At 41.2% G+C, this 13,379-nt stretch overlaps 1 protein-coding gene across 13 annotated transcripts in view; it reads left to right on the top strand.

The window, feature by feature from the left end:
- The window catches only part of LOC119788251 (nuclear factor 1 X-type-like), a 128,681-nt gene that overhangs the window by 110,617 nt on the left and 4,685 nt on the right, over positions 1-13,379 (top strand). For 8 of the 13 annotated variants that reach the window (XM_038292463.1, XM_038292468.1, XM_038292464.1 and 5 more), the window contains 4 exons: positions 590-718; positions 4,630-4,796; positions 7,153-7,300; positions 9,807-9,895. In XM_038292463.1, coding sequence (XP_038148391.1) covers positions 590-718; positions 4,630-4,796; positions 7,153-7,300; positions 9,807-9,895 — 533 coding nt within the window. The remainder of the gene's footprint in view (positions 1-589; positions 719-4,629; positions 4,797-7,152; positions 7,301-9,806; positions 9,896-13,379) is intronic. The other 5 variants (XM_038292473.1, XM_038292474.1, XM_038292470.1 and 2 more) reach the window with 3 other exon arrangements.

The following is a 13,379-nucleotide window of genomic DNA, read 5'->3' as shown; positions in this document are numbered from 1 at the left end:
CCTAGTGCGGCGCCCGGGGAGCAGTTAAGGGTCTTTGCTCAGGGACCCATGGCAGACTGTAGGAGTGGTGCTCGAACTCAGAACCTCTGAATTCCAAGCGCAATGCCCTAACCACTAGGCCGCTACTCCCCTCAAATTGTATACCGCAGATTCAAATGCTAAAATTAGCTAAAACAGGATTACCAATCTGATTAGCCAAAACCTTCCTCTGCTTTAAGGATTTTGTTTTTTGAGGGGAAGTTTGCTTTAGTTTTCTGCAAACTCACTGTGATATGGCATTTTTCTATAGAGATGAGGGAATTAAATATTATACTACCAATAACTTCACTACCCTCCCTTCTAAACACCCTTATCACATCTATCTATCATTCTATCACCCTAATCACACTGACAGGAGTCAGTGATGCCTATAAGAAAAAAAACAAATAACATCAAGATCGTTCAGGTCCCCTTACATGAAGTTAAGATTGTTTTTTTTGTTTTTTTAAGTATAGCTTTCAAAAAGAGCAACAGTTTGTTCATTTAAACAACCTCTTTTTTCTTCCTTTAACCCCAACTTTTATTTTTGAACCCTTTTTTTTTCTGTCAGGACTGTCCTCGCCTGGTTCACTTAAGAAGCCGGGGAAGTTTGATTTCAACGCCCTGACTTCCCAGACGAGGTCTCCCCGCATGGCGTTCACACACCACCCGCTGCCTGTGCTGGCAGGAGTGAGACCAGGTGAGAGCCCTGCCATGAACCCAACAACCCCAACACCCCTTAAAATCTGAAAAAGAGAGAGAAGGAAAGGGAGCTTTAAACTTGATCCCAGATGATCGCATTTTCATGCTGAAGCTCAAACAAAATGAAGTCCTCAATCGCGTACCTCATAGCGGAAATCCAGCTTTTATAGCTGGTGAGAGATACCAAAGAAACGAAAACTTTTCAGTTGTTCAGTTGCAAACTGCAGAGAAGCAACGTGCCTGTGGAGTTTCACCTGTTCAGTGTTACTGCTGTCATCCTGGCTTGGCATAAATTCCTCTCTCTCTCTTTCAGGCTTTCTCCATCCATCCATTATTACCACCATCTTTGTGCTTGTGTTTTTAATATCATCATTGCATGGTTCTAGTGCTGCATCCATGCTTTTGTGAATGATTTGCTTCTCATCTTACTGCTCCATGGATTTGTTTTAATGACTGTCAAGGTCAGCTCATGCATTAAAACCGACAAAGATGAAGGAATGACTTTGAATAGATGTAAACACTTCACACCGTATTGAGCTATAAGGCACTTAAGTGGCAACATTCCTTAGAAATATCAGGCAACAAGGCCAGACAACAAGATCTAACAATTACATAGTGTGCATTAAAACCAATCAGTCTTTTTTCCCCCTGTTTTTACATGTAGATACCCAACTCTGATGTAGTTTTACTTTTCAACCACTTTCTTTTTAAAGCATCCAATAAAGAATTACAAATTTATTGAATGAAGCAGCAGGGATAGTTACAGGTAGAGTAAAGAAGAACCAAGTAGATGTTTCTGGATAATTTTAAATTAACAACCCATTTTGCCAACAATTCTGGTGTCTTTTTATAGAACTAAAAGGTTTCAGGACAGGCCTTTGGCTACGTTCACACTGCAGGCCTTGATGCTCAATTACGATTTTTTTGTGAAATATTTCCAAATAAATGCGACTTGTATGTGATCTCCTGTGTGAACTGCAGTCATACAATGCAAGTGTACTGCATGTGCAGTAAAGGACGCGATGACGTCACAGGCCAGCGTGCTCTATGTTCGCGGAAGTAAACATGGACTGTAGTGCCAGCGCGCATCTAGCGGTCTATTCCAACCATAAAAACTCAATCTTTACAATGTCTTTAAACATAAATACTGCTCTCTGCATCATTATCTGCCATGGTTGTTGTTTTTCTTGCTGCTTCTATTTAGCAAGACATAGAATAGTGACCTTTGTCGGGTATTGATGGCGTTCAGGATGAATTCGACCTGGCTGTTCACACACAAGTCGCATTTGAAAAGAACAGATTCGTATCGGATTCAGGACCACATAGCCAAGTCGCCTGGGTCGAATTGGAAAAATTCGGACCTGTGTTGTTCAGACAGCCATGAAAAGATCAGATCCAGGTCGCATATGGGCAAAAAAATCGGATTTGGGTCACTTCAGGCTGCAGTGTGAATGTAGCCTCTTTCAAGCCCTAAGAGTTCAATGTTATTGCACTCTCTAGAACACTTGATTCTAGGATTATACATTTTAGAGTGATCACTTCTGTGGCACATTTTTACTTTACAAAAAAATTGCATGTTAAAGAACTTGTAGCACTTAGTTATTGGATTTACTGGTTGAAGAAAATACCAAACTGGTCAGTTACCCGTCACCAGTTACAGCCAGGAACCTATTCTTGAGGAATAGAGTGATGGAAGTTTTTTCACTAGTTTCCAAATATTCATTCTCTTTTTTTAGGGTATGTTGTCCTTTAAATAGCCTCTCAGTCTGAGAGGATATGAAGCCAGTATCTCTTAATAGAATTCCCCCCAGTATCTCCAGTTTGCCAGAAAGTCCCAGTAGAATGGTCTCACTTTTCAAAGAAATAAAAATGTCCTCTTCTCTAAGTAATAGCCCCCCTCCTCCAGCCCATTCCATTTGTCTCTCCTAAGGGATAGATTGGTCTACAGCCAAGCCAGAGCTGCCATGTAAAGGTCATTTAAACGCATTGGCCACCATGTTAAACTATTGAATTTTGCTTGCAGAGCTCCCTACAGTATGTTTAGAAAATGTATTCTTGTCAGGATTTGCAAAATGAAGCCATGCTGTTTATCTGTGCAGAACAGTCTCAGGTCCCCCTAAAGAATCCCAAACACTAGGTTGTTGAGTTGAGATGTGTGCAAAGTGTTTAGGGAATATCTTAGCTTCCTTTGCTCCTAAGCTAACCCAATACCTTCAAACTGTAAGAGAACCACTTGCCAGGAGCTTTCTCTGAAACGGATAGGCTGCAATGACACAGTATTAGCAAATTTTGCCTCAGTGCTTTTGCTCACCTACGCATCAATACACGCCTGCGTGGATGTGTGAATTAACACTTTTATGGATGGCTTTTTGTGCAAAGATGGCTGCCATCCAAATGGAACGTCCCTCCGAGGCCTTGGTTCCACAAACATACTGGATGGCAGGGAGGAACGGAGAGTGATGGGTGTGGACAGAGTAGAAAGTGAAAAGGTTTTAAAGCCTCATGCTATGAAAGTGTTGAAGCTGTTATTTGCTTCAGCGGAGGTCTCATAAGAATGGCCGTGCCGCAGTTAGGGTTAGGACTGATTGTTTACTCCTGGATTTTGCCTTCAGACTAACATCTAAAGCTGCCAAATCAATGGATGCCTTATTAAACCTCCCTGGGAAGTCAGTCATCATGGAAGGAACTACAGAGAAATAATTTAATCCAGCAGTAGAAACAAAAAGAAAAAAACTAAACACATGGAAAGCAGAACGGTCTCATGATAAGGTACAGCCAAAGAATTCAAATTATGAATACCTCGAAGGTCAAACAATAGAAGATGGAAATACAACATCACAAACAACAAGGGCTTTCCCTAACGAACAGCTTGTGTCTTTGGTTAGCCGAGCTCGTGTCCAGAGCCAGAGATTCACAGCAGGAAAAGATGGAGCATACAGCCCACTTTTTGTTTGGCTTCATGTGTGGCTTTGTGCACGTGTTTGTGGTCGGCTGACTGGCTGACTAATGTCTCTGGGAGGTGTTTGTGGTCGGTCGGGGGCAGAGGGGAGGTTCTCTCCCAAGCTTCAACCCACCGGGCAGAACCACACAACAAGGATGCGCTTTTGATGGATTGCGCATCGCGGACAAGCAATAAAACAAAAGTGGAAAAACCCAGTGTATGTGTGAAGCTCCGGTATACCCTGGTGGTTGGTTTGTGTGGGTGTTAGAGAGAGAGAAATGAAGATGGAGCAGAAGGCAGAAGATAATGTAACACCCCTACATGAAGCTAAGGAAATGCAAATGTATAAAGATAAGCTATAGTTTTACAGAAAATATGGAAAATGGGAGAGATTAGTCATTTAAAAAACTAAAAAGAAGGGGGTTGGATTCAGTCTACAGCTTGATAAACTGAATTTAAAAACATCAGTAAAAGCAGGTCCTTTTTGTATTTTTTGTTGAAGTGTTGAATACACTGTCTGCTTACATAAGAAGTTCAAGACATTTTAAAAGTGGAACACTAGAATCATTTTAATTTAATTAAAGAATCAATAAATTGTGTAGAAATATTTATAAAACCATGTTGTAAAATGGAGTTCTTTCACACGCGTGGTTTTCGTCTTAAATAAATACTTGACAATCAGGAAGAATAGAATCTTATTAAAGTTCTTTAAATTGAAAAGTTAAAATCGGTATTAGCTGGTCCAACATTTAGAACAATAACAAATCATTCACCAAGTTGCATGTTGTAAACATGGACAAACCTGCGGTACTGCTGATGCTATTGGCTAATGTGTTGAGAATGTCTTATTTTGTGTTTATGTTTTGTTTCTAGTGATAAAACCTGAACCTGATTTGGTGTTTTCTCCTTACTTTTCTCTTCCTCATCCTCTTTCTGTTTTTCGTTTCAAATGGCCGTCTTGTTCTCAGGGAGCCCTCGTGCCTCAGCCTCAGCCCTGCACTTCCCTTCCTCCTCTATCATCCAGCAGTCCAGCCCATACTTCACCCATCCCACCATACGCTACCATCACCAGGACCCGCTTAAGGATTTTGTGCAGTTTGTTTGCACGGATGGCACAGGGCAGCCCAGTGCACAGGTAGGTGTTTGTTTTTTACTATTTTTTCCCCTAATCTGTAAAGTAAGGAGGGGTATGCTGATCTATGTAGCAGCACAGTTTGTGATGCAAAAATGACATAGAATTAAAGTTGTTTAAACCAGAAATCCCTTTAAATTCAATGAGAATGTCAAACACGCAAAAAAAAAAAAGAAAAACACAAAGATTAAAAAATCTGTGAAATAAAATCATACATGTTCTTCAGTTGGGGGTAAAGATCTTGCTTATCAGATGTGCAGAGAGGTTTTGGCTGGAACTGGTCGGTCAGCTCTAGAGAAGCTAAGATCTGCGTGGCAGGCCAGCTGAGGATTTGAAGCAGTATTATATTTTGCACAGTTTGCACAATCAACTACCGATGGAACGAACCCACGGGTGACCTTAAAGTAGAGCTTGCACTCAAGGATCAAAGCTTTTCTGACAACCTGCCATTTTTTTTTTATTTGACTGTTTTTGTACTCCAACAACATTCCCTCAACATGCACGCCTTTAATAGTCTGTTTGGCAGTGTGCAAGGATTTGGTTGCTTAAGGCCTGGTAGGAGATCAAGTAATATAAATGAAACAAAGCAATTCAGCCTCAGATATCTGAGGGTTACCCGATGTGCAGGTCTACTGAAACACGTCATGTAGGGTAAGTGTTGATTTGGAATGAGGACTAACCCGAATGCCAAAGCTCCCAGTGGCTCAGAGGGTGCTGCTTTGGGGTTGCGTTCACACCCAGTTCATGGCAGCTTTGATAATCAAACAACATGCTCACTCTCTTTGTTTAGCTAGCCCTTGAGAGGTGTTTCTAGATGCTTTGACACACATCCACAGAAATGGGGTTAGGGTTAGAGTAGTACTGTAAACCTTTATTGGAAACCCTGTTTTTTTTTTCCTTTAAACATTTATTCTCATTGCTTTACAAACGAAGATTTAATATTTTATTAATGACGTACATCCACTGAAGGCACAGACACCCATCCAAGCAGGCATCATCTATAAACAGTGTTTTCAGTTCCTACATTTCACTATAACTTCTCCTAACAATCCATTGCTGTCCTTCGTTGATCAAACCATCTGTCTTTCTCTATGTGAGTGTTAGACAATATTCCTAACTCTGATATATTCAATAATATATTCCTGTGTGTGTTTGCCTGTCTTTATGTTTGTGTACTGTATGAGTCTTTACAGGGTCTCAATAAACTTGTTGCTTTTTTCACATTTTGCTTGGTTAGAACCACAAAAACCCTAAGTCCTTAGTTGGGATGTATGTGATGGACCAAAAGCGCTACGTAGAGCATCCTTAGTGGCTCATGTTTGTCAGTAGGCAGATAATGAAGGGGGTGGAGAGAGAAGGGTAGACATGCAGCAAAGGTGTCTGGGTTTTAGATCTGAACCTCCAACGGCTGCATCTGCAGCCTCCACTGCATCAAGCCTTTCACTTTTATTGTTTAAATGTTTTAGGAGGTGGAGATTTAAATTGTTAAATAATATAAGGGAATTGCTTAAATCTGTAGTCCATAGCTTTACATTGTTAAAATAATTCAGGAGATGCTTCGATTTGAATGCCATGTATTCTGATATTATGTTGGTAATCAGCCATAATAATAATTTCGATGTAGTCCCTTACCAATAGCTAAACACAATCTGAAAAGCATGCCTAACTTTAACCAACAGTGTATTAGTCTGGAGGGAGCTGTCAATCAACAGGTAGTGAGCGTTAAACTAGGCCACAGTTCTCCTGGCTGTGCAGTGGAGCTACTAAGATAAGGAAGTTATAAGTTATTTCCCTTCAAACAAAGTTTAGATTGTAAAATTTCAACGAAAACTGCCATTAGATGCATGCAGCTTTCTATTAGAATTTACATTGAAGATGTTTGTTGAAAAGAGGACGATCTAATTTTGCCTCACATGTACTGCAAACACTTTATTTAACCTTACGCTGTTGATTTTATTTTCTTATTGCTCTCTACTTCTGCTTTCCTGTCAGCCATGGCTTTAGTCTCCTTTAGGAGGGGAAGAGGAATAGTGGTGGGAGCTGATGCTGTCAGTTTTTATAATCTCCCCGCTTTCTCCACATTTAGAAAAGTTAAGGACTGCAGCTTTATGGTGATACTTTTTTGGGGGGGTTAAGCTCAAAACCGTCTATCATTTTCCTTCCAATTCAGACCTATCCTCTATCATATACATTTTTCAAAAAGTCCATTGATATTGTTTAAAAGTACCAAAATGTGAAAAAAACTCAATGGGAAGGATTTTTGCAAAGGACTGAATGTGTGTGAGTGTGTCAGGCTCCCTGTCCACTGTATATTCTTGGGGTGTGCCCTCCTTACCCTATCTGTATGGTCCGTCTGCAGCCTAATGGAGGTGGCCAGAGCAAAATGCCGGGCTCCTTCCTGTTGCCCCCGCCACCCCCGGTGGCGCGCCCTGTGCCCCTCCCCATGCCCGACTCTAAAACCTTCAGCACGCCCACTGACGGTGGACTCGGCTCACCCGCATCTCCGTGTAAGTCACTCCCAACTCCCCTTCACAAAATGATGCCCGGTCCCCCCCCCCTAAAAAAAAAAAAATGTAAGCCTATCCAAGTCAGAATTGGCCGTAAATTTATTCTGTTTTCAGCTTTTCAGGAAAGGACCAAAACAAATCCAGGCATCGTAGAAGTGCCAATCTTATGTGTGGTATCACTGTGTTCCGTTAGCTTTGATAAAACCACACATGGTTAGCTTTAGATCATTTTTACGTAAAGTTGCAGTCTGCTCAAACACCCAGCAGCCCCCAGGGAAACAGGTGCCATTGGCGGGCCGGAAGCCACGCTTTTCAAAGCCAAACCAGAGATCCTCTGTCACTCTCCTCTGCAGCCCTTTTTAGACATGACTTTGTCACATTAATGCCTTCATCAAGTTGCTAAAAGACGCATTTCATTTATTCATACATTCAGGTCCATTCAGGTTAATTTATGATATTTTTACTCATGCTTTTCATGACTGAGACCCTATATAGTGATGAATAGAGAAGATGTGAGCAAAAAACTGTACATACAGATAGAAATGAGTTTTGACAGGTTCATGCCTTCCATTGGATTAAATATAGCTCATATTTTTATAATAGCTCCTAGTAGAATATCATTAAATAGTAGCAGCTAAAATGTTGATTATTCAATATGAAGATAGATCTAATAGCATCTTATTTCTAAGAGACTTCCAACATAAATTAAATCCATTTTTTATGAACTGGTGGACATTTATTTCACTCCACAAGGGACAATGTTTTAATCATCACATTTCTGCCTGATCTTTAGCATCCAAAATGTTACATTAGACAGCCTGATGAGGAGCATATCAAACGCAGTTGTATAGGGAGCACAGATGCCGTCCAGTTTAATGAAAGACGATCATGTCTGAAAGGGGCTCATTCTCTCAAGCTTTGAAATTCAGTCGTCTTTTTTTCTCTCTCCATGTCTTTGCAAACCATTTCTGCTTCCTTCCTCCACCTTTTCTCTCCATCTTTTCTCTCTGGTGTTAGATTTTCTTTTTGCTCCACAAGAGGCAGTGTAGTTTTACTCTTTTCTTTCGAATTAGTTTGGTAGTTAGCAAAAGCAGAGCAGAGCCTATTTCCTCTCTCGCTCTAAGCCTTTGATCAGAGCAGCCTTTGCATGTCGCTCTGACAGCTGCAATACAACCTACCCTCGTCTCATTCCTTTTTTTTTTTTGCTTACTCCTTTTCTCTTTTTTGTGTTTATATGCTCATATTTTCTTTTCTTTGTTTAATTTTGCTTCATTGTTCTTTCTTTTTTTTTTTCCTTTTTAAGGAGACAAAATTAGGGCAGTTGGCGTTGACTCCAAAAAGACTCCATGCCCCACTTCGCAAAAGCAATCCCCTCGCCATTTTCATACAAACCTCATAAGAGTTAAGAACCGGGAACAGGCTAAACATGAAAATACCATCATTACAAGAGCAAGATTCATCTCTAGACATGGATAGGAAAATGTGATCCAACGTGTTTAATTAGTGCTGTACTTGGGGAGTGCATAAGAGGAGTGTGATCTGAGAGCGGTGAGGCTCTGGTTGGTTCCACCCAAGCAGGTGCGGAGCTAGAGTCGGGTCATGGGAGAGGCACACCAGGAGGGGGCGCTGGACAGAGCAACCGAGGCTCCTTTTCCTTCTTTCTTCTCTTCCTTTCATTCCAGCTTCTTCCTACACTCTCAATTTAACATGTCAAACCTATTTATTTATATCAACATCTATATAAATAAATACGGAAATGTCTCGTCATTTTATTTTTATTTTTTTTTATTTTTCTCATCCTGATGACAGATATCGCTGTAAATCTTTCCTTCCCCTTTAATTTTTGTCTGTATATCTCAATAACAGCCATAAAAACACATGTAAACATGCATACAGATGCATATGGTACGCTGACACATGCATCAGTCTCCACTCCTGTCACTGTTCACCCCCCCCGCATCCCCATCCCCTTTACTCGTGCAGGTCGGGCACAGCCAAGGTTCCACTCAGCCGCCATGTTGGAGTCCTGTTAGCACAACTGCCCTAAATTTGGCCCTGTGGCCTAACTGAACAATAAAATTACCCCCCCTGCCCCACCAGGCCCCTTAACATGTTAACTATGAGTTCATTGTTGCCCTCCATGTGATGTCCACAATGGTTTCTGAAATCCCAGTGGCTTCTTCTTGAGGCCAGGGGGCTGCTAAGGAGTGTCTGTTTGCAGACTGTTTGCCCCTCCTTTAAAGCAATGAAATGGTAGGTTGACATACTTTTAAAATCAACCCGCCAATAATGTGGACAAATACCCATCGACCAATTAGGAATCAGGATTCCTCCCTCTTAATGTCTTTTCATTGTAGCTCAGACAGAAACATACAGTCACAGCCTCAGCTGGTTAATTATTCCTATTTGAAATCAAATGATGATGAGAGCATCAGACTCTATTACAGGCTGAGTGTGTATGCCTGTGTGTAAAAGCATGTACACACTTGTATCTCTCTGTTTGTAGCATACTCCACGGCAGGCTCCACAGCTCCCAACCGGTTTGTCGGCATCGGAACACGGGACAACTTTCTGAATATCCCCCAGCAGACTCAGGTACCCTGCCAGCCTCCCTCATTTACTAAACATCAACATATCCACCGCCTCCTTCTCTGTTTGTGTCTTTTGTCTTCCTCCACGCTCATCACCCACTAAAATCCCAACTCTGCTCATTGCTGTTTAGAGATGCACCCTTTTCCTGGCGTCTGGGTTGGAATAACAAAGCATGTTTTTAGAACGAAGGCCATGATATAAAGGGTTTTAGCCGGACAGTGAATCTGCTAAATTGAAGAGCCAGTTAATGATATCTGACTTTATTTGGTACCTCAAGGGTCAGCCTTTAGTTCTCATCTTGCTCTGCTCTTGTAATCAGCTGTGCAAGATTTTCTGTTTCCATTTCTGCTGGAAAAGTCTGTTATTTCCCTCCAAACTTTGTCTGCTACGTTGAGGGTTGCCCATGTATCAAGGCCTTCAGTTTCGGTATTGGTTTACAGTGCCTGTACCACATTAGATTCCCCACCGTGAAAGTAAGAGGTGCCAGTTCATTTCAGCTCCAGCAACGTTGATTTATCTTTACAAGGTCCCACAGTGCAGCGTGTGAGGCCAGCGCTGCACTACATTGTGGTTTCAGCTTTGGCTGTGCTCTGCTACTGGACTGCAGTGTCTTGGGCCTCCTCCATCACCAACACAACTTTTCTCATTAGGGGCTAACCACACCTGCCTGCAGCCAGCGCGGCTGTCCCATTCTCACCACACACACATGGAAACGATCTGCATTTCTGGTCGGCACGGCTCCCCCGGCCCCCACCACCCTAGTGCATTCTCTGTCCACATTCCCTGTGAGCTCCTGCGGCTTCCCAAGCTCCCCCACCTGCACCACTCTCCCACAGATGCAGCTTTGGCACTTAGGGGACATCCAACATGGTCCAAATGTGCATTTACATGTACAGATATACAAAATCTTGTCCTGTATTCTCTTTCCACGGATAAACATGAACTCATATTCTCTCTATAATACCAGTTACCTTGTGTTTTCATTAAAAATGAACAATAATTATTGTTTATTCCATTAATTTCTTATTTCTGTTAGGCAAAGATAGCATCAGCTCGCAGTTAGCTGAGCCTAGTAGGTAAGCTCCAGCCTCAGCTTGTGTAAGTAGCATAGGTCTCTGCCTGTCCTGCTGTTCGCTGGCATATGGTGAGCCTCAGACGGCGGCCCTGCCAGCCCGCCTTGAGCTCTGCAAGCCAACTAGCCAAGACAGAGGGAGAAAACCTTCCCACTGTTGTCAGAGTAATAATCAGAGAAAAGCTGGTCTGAGGAGCTCTCTGGTGGTCGGACGTCAGCTATGCAGGAATGGCGAAGGAAATATATGGAAGCATGGATGAAAACCCAGAAAGAACAGGACAGCAGAAGGAGTTAGTTGAAGCTCGCTGCGCTCCACAGTCACATCCCCGCTGTCTGGTTGCCAGCAGCGACCAGACATGATGTCATAGGCAGTTGAACTTGGACTTGAAGGAGTGGGATGGGGGGGGTCTCTTTTCCATTGCCAAGGATTACACTGAGAGTCAGAGAGAAAAGAGAGTAAAAAGCCTTTTGGAGGCAGCAGAAGGAGGTGTTATCTACAGACGACATGATCAGACGGTCGGCTTTTAGATAAAGAAGTTTCAGAGCATTTCTACTTTCTAAAGGTTTTCTACTGTATGATTGGGGGTGGGGGGAGGCAGAGAGTTTCCTGTTGAAGGTGTGGTGAGTGGCTGCTTTCTTTAGGCTGAAGTCCGTGGAATGTCAGAAGCTGCCAGAATAGCCCGGCCTGTGCCAAAGCCTCTACCCTGCCATCTTATCAGACCAAGAAACACGATCTCTGGAGTAGCTGCTCATAGAGGCCTTACATCGTAGCCTGAGAGTACTCTGGCCCTCACAGCACACAGATCCTAGCAGGATGGCCTTACATGTAAAATGGTAGCAAATTATAGAGTATCTGCAGTCCTTTGCTGCCAAAGTTAAAAACTAGAATGACACAAATATAGATGCATAGATACATTGTGTTTGTAAAGTAAGGGCAGTGTCAGAATTTTTTAAAGGAAACTATGAAGCTGTAAACCAAACTTTGTGTTCAATGGGATAGCTGAGCTCCACAAATACTGTAAAAGGAATTCAATGTCGCCCTCTAGTGGTTGAAAATCAAATAAGTTCCTGGTGTGTTTGCTAATTTCACTCAGGTTCTCAATCATTACTGAGAGCCCACTGCCCTGGAAGTGTTAGACGCTTCTCTGCCGCCACACTGACTTATAGGAATAAGAGATGATTGTGTGATTAACAGGTTCCTGTGGTGCTTGATGGTGCCCAGAGGAAGTAGTGCATTTTTTTTAATTAAGGTTTGCTGGAGCAAAGACACGTCTAAAAGGATTGTGGGCCATGAGGGCCAGGTTTGAGAAATGCTTGGATAGGGTTTTCCCTTCCAGTGCTAAACCAAAGATGGCGGGGAAAAAAGCAACTTCTTATCTTGTTCTATTTTAGATTACATACCAAAAAGCCAGTTTGACACAACTTCAAAAGATCATTTAAAAACATCTCCAGAAATGACTACTTGTTTTTATTTTTATGATTTGTTTAGACAATCACAGTGGAGGGTGATGCTTGACCTACACAATATAATATATATAATACAATATATTCCAGTGACTATATCACCTTTTGATCATGTTTAATCAAGCTACTTGTGCTTCACTTAGAGAGATTGAAAGCAAAATTAGTACAGGCGTTTGTTTTTTCTGGTGTTTACATCACTAACTCTAAAAAGCAGCATGGCTCTGGAACCAGTTTGTTGAAAAACATGCTAAATGGTTCAACTTTACTTTTCTAAGGTTCATTTAAAAGTACCAGAAATAAACAATTGAAATTGAAAATATAAAAATGTTTACATTAAACGTAACGGTTAATTCATCTCAATAACTCAGAGAATATTGATTAGTTACACAGATTGATCTTTTAAAGAATTTACCTCTGTTAATTAACTGGATTTATTTTTACATCAAATGAAGGCATAATATTTAAACTTATAAAATCAACTAATAAAAATACAATTTTCAATCAAAAAAGTAGGCTAAATGGAAAGTAAGTTTAATACCTGCTTAAAAGGTATTTTCAATCAGTTAAAATTCTAATTTATTATGGGAATTTTTTAGAAAGATTAGTTTACATAGCAACAAAAAACATAAATATTTCACATTACGGTTTACACAGTCAGACCGTAAACTGTGTTAAAATATATTAAAAAATTGGTTTTGAAGATAGATGAAGATTTTTGCTGTCCTCTGATAAATCAGTGCTGTAATAAAGTTTTCCTTAAATATTGTGACTAACATCATTTACTTTATGTAGGATTTACAGCATGACTGACCTCATGACTGCATGTGAAGTGTCACCATGTTCTAAATTGTTAACTTTTCCCACTCTGTCATGAATTTCTCTGCATGCAGCTTGTAGAAACTGAGATGATTTGAAATATAAATGCACTAAAAAGTTGTAAAAATGTATGTT

Source organism: Cyprinodon tularosa, unplaced genomic scaffold, assembly GCF_016077235.1.
Source record: "Cyprinodon tularosa strain WSP-4 unplaced genomic scaffold, ASM1607723v1 ctg312, whole genome shotgun sequence".
Taxonomy (NCBI): domain Eukaryota; kingdom Metazoa; phylum Chordata; class Actinopteri; order Cyprinodontiformes; family Cyprinodontidae; genus Cyprinodon; species Cyprinodon tularosa.
Note: the sequence above shows the minus strand (reverse complement) of the source record. Positions and strands in the feature narration are given on the sequence as shown.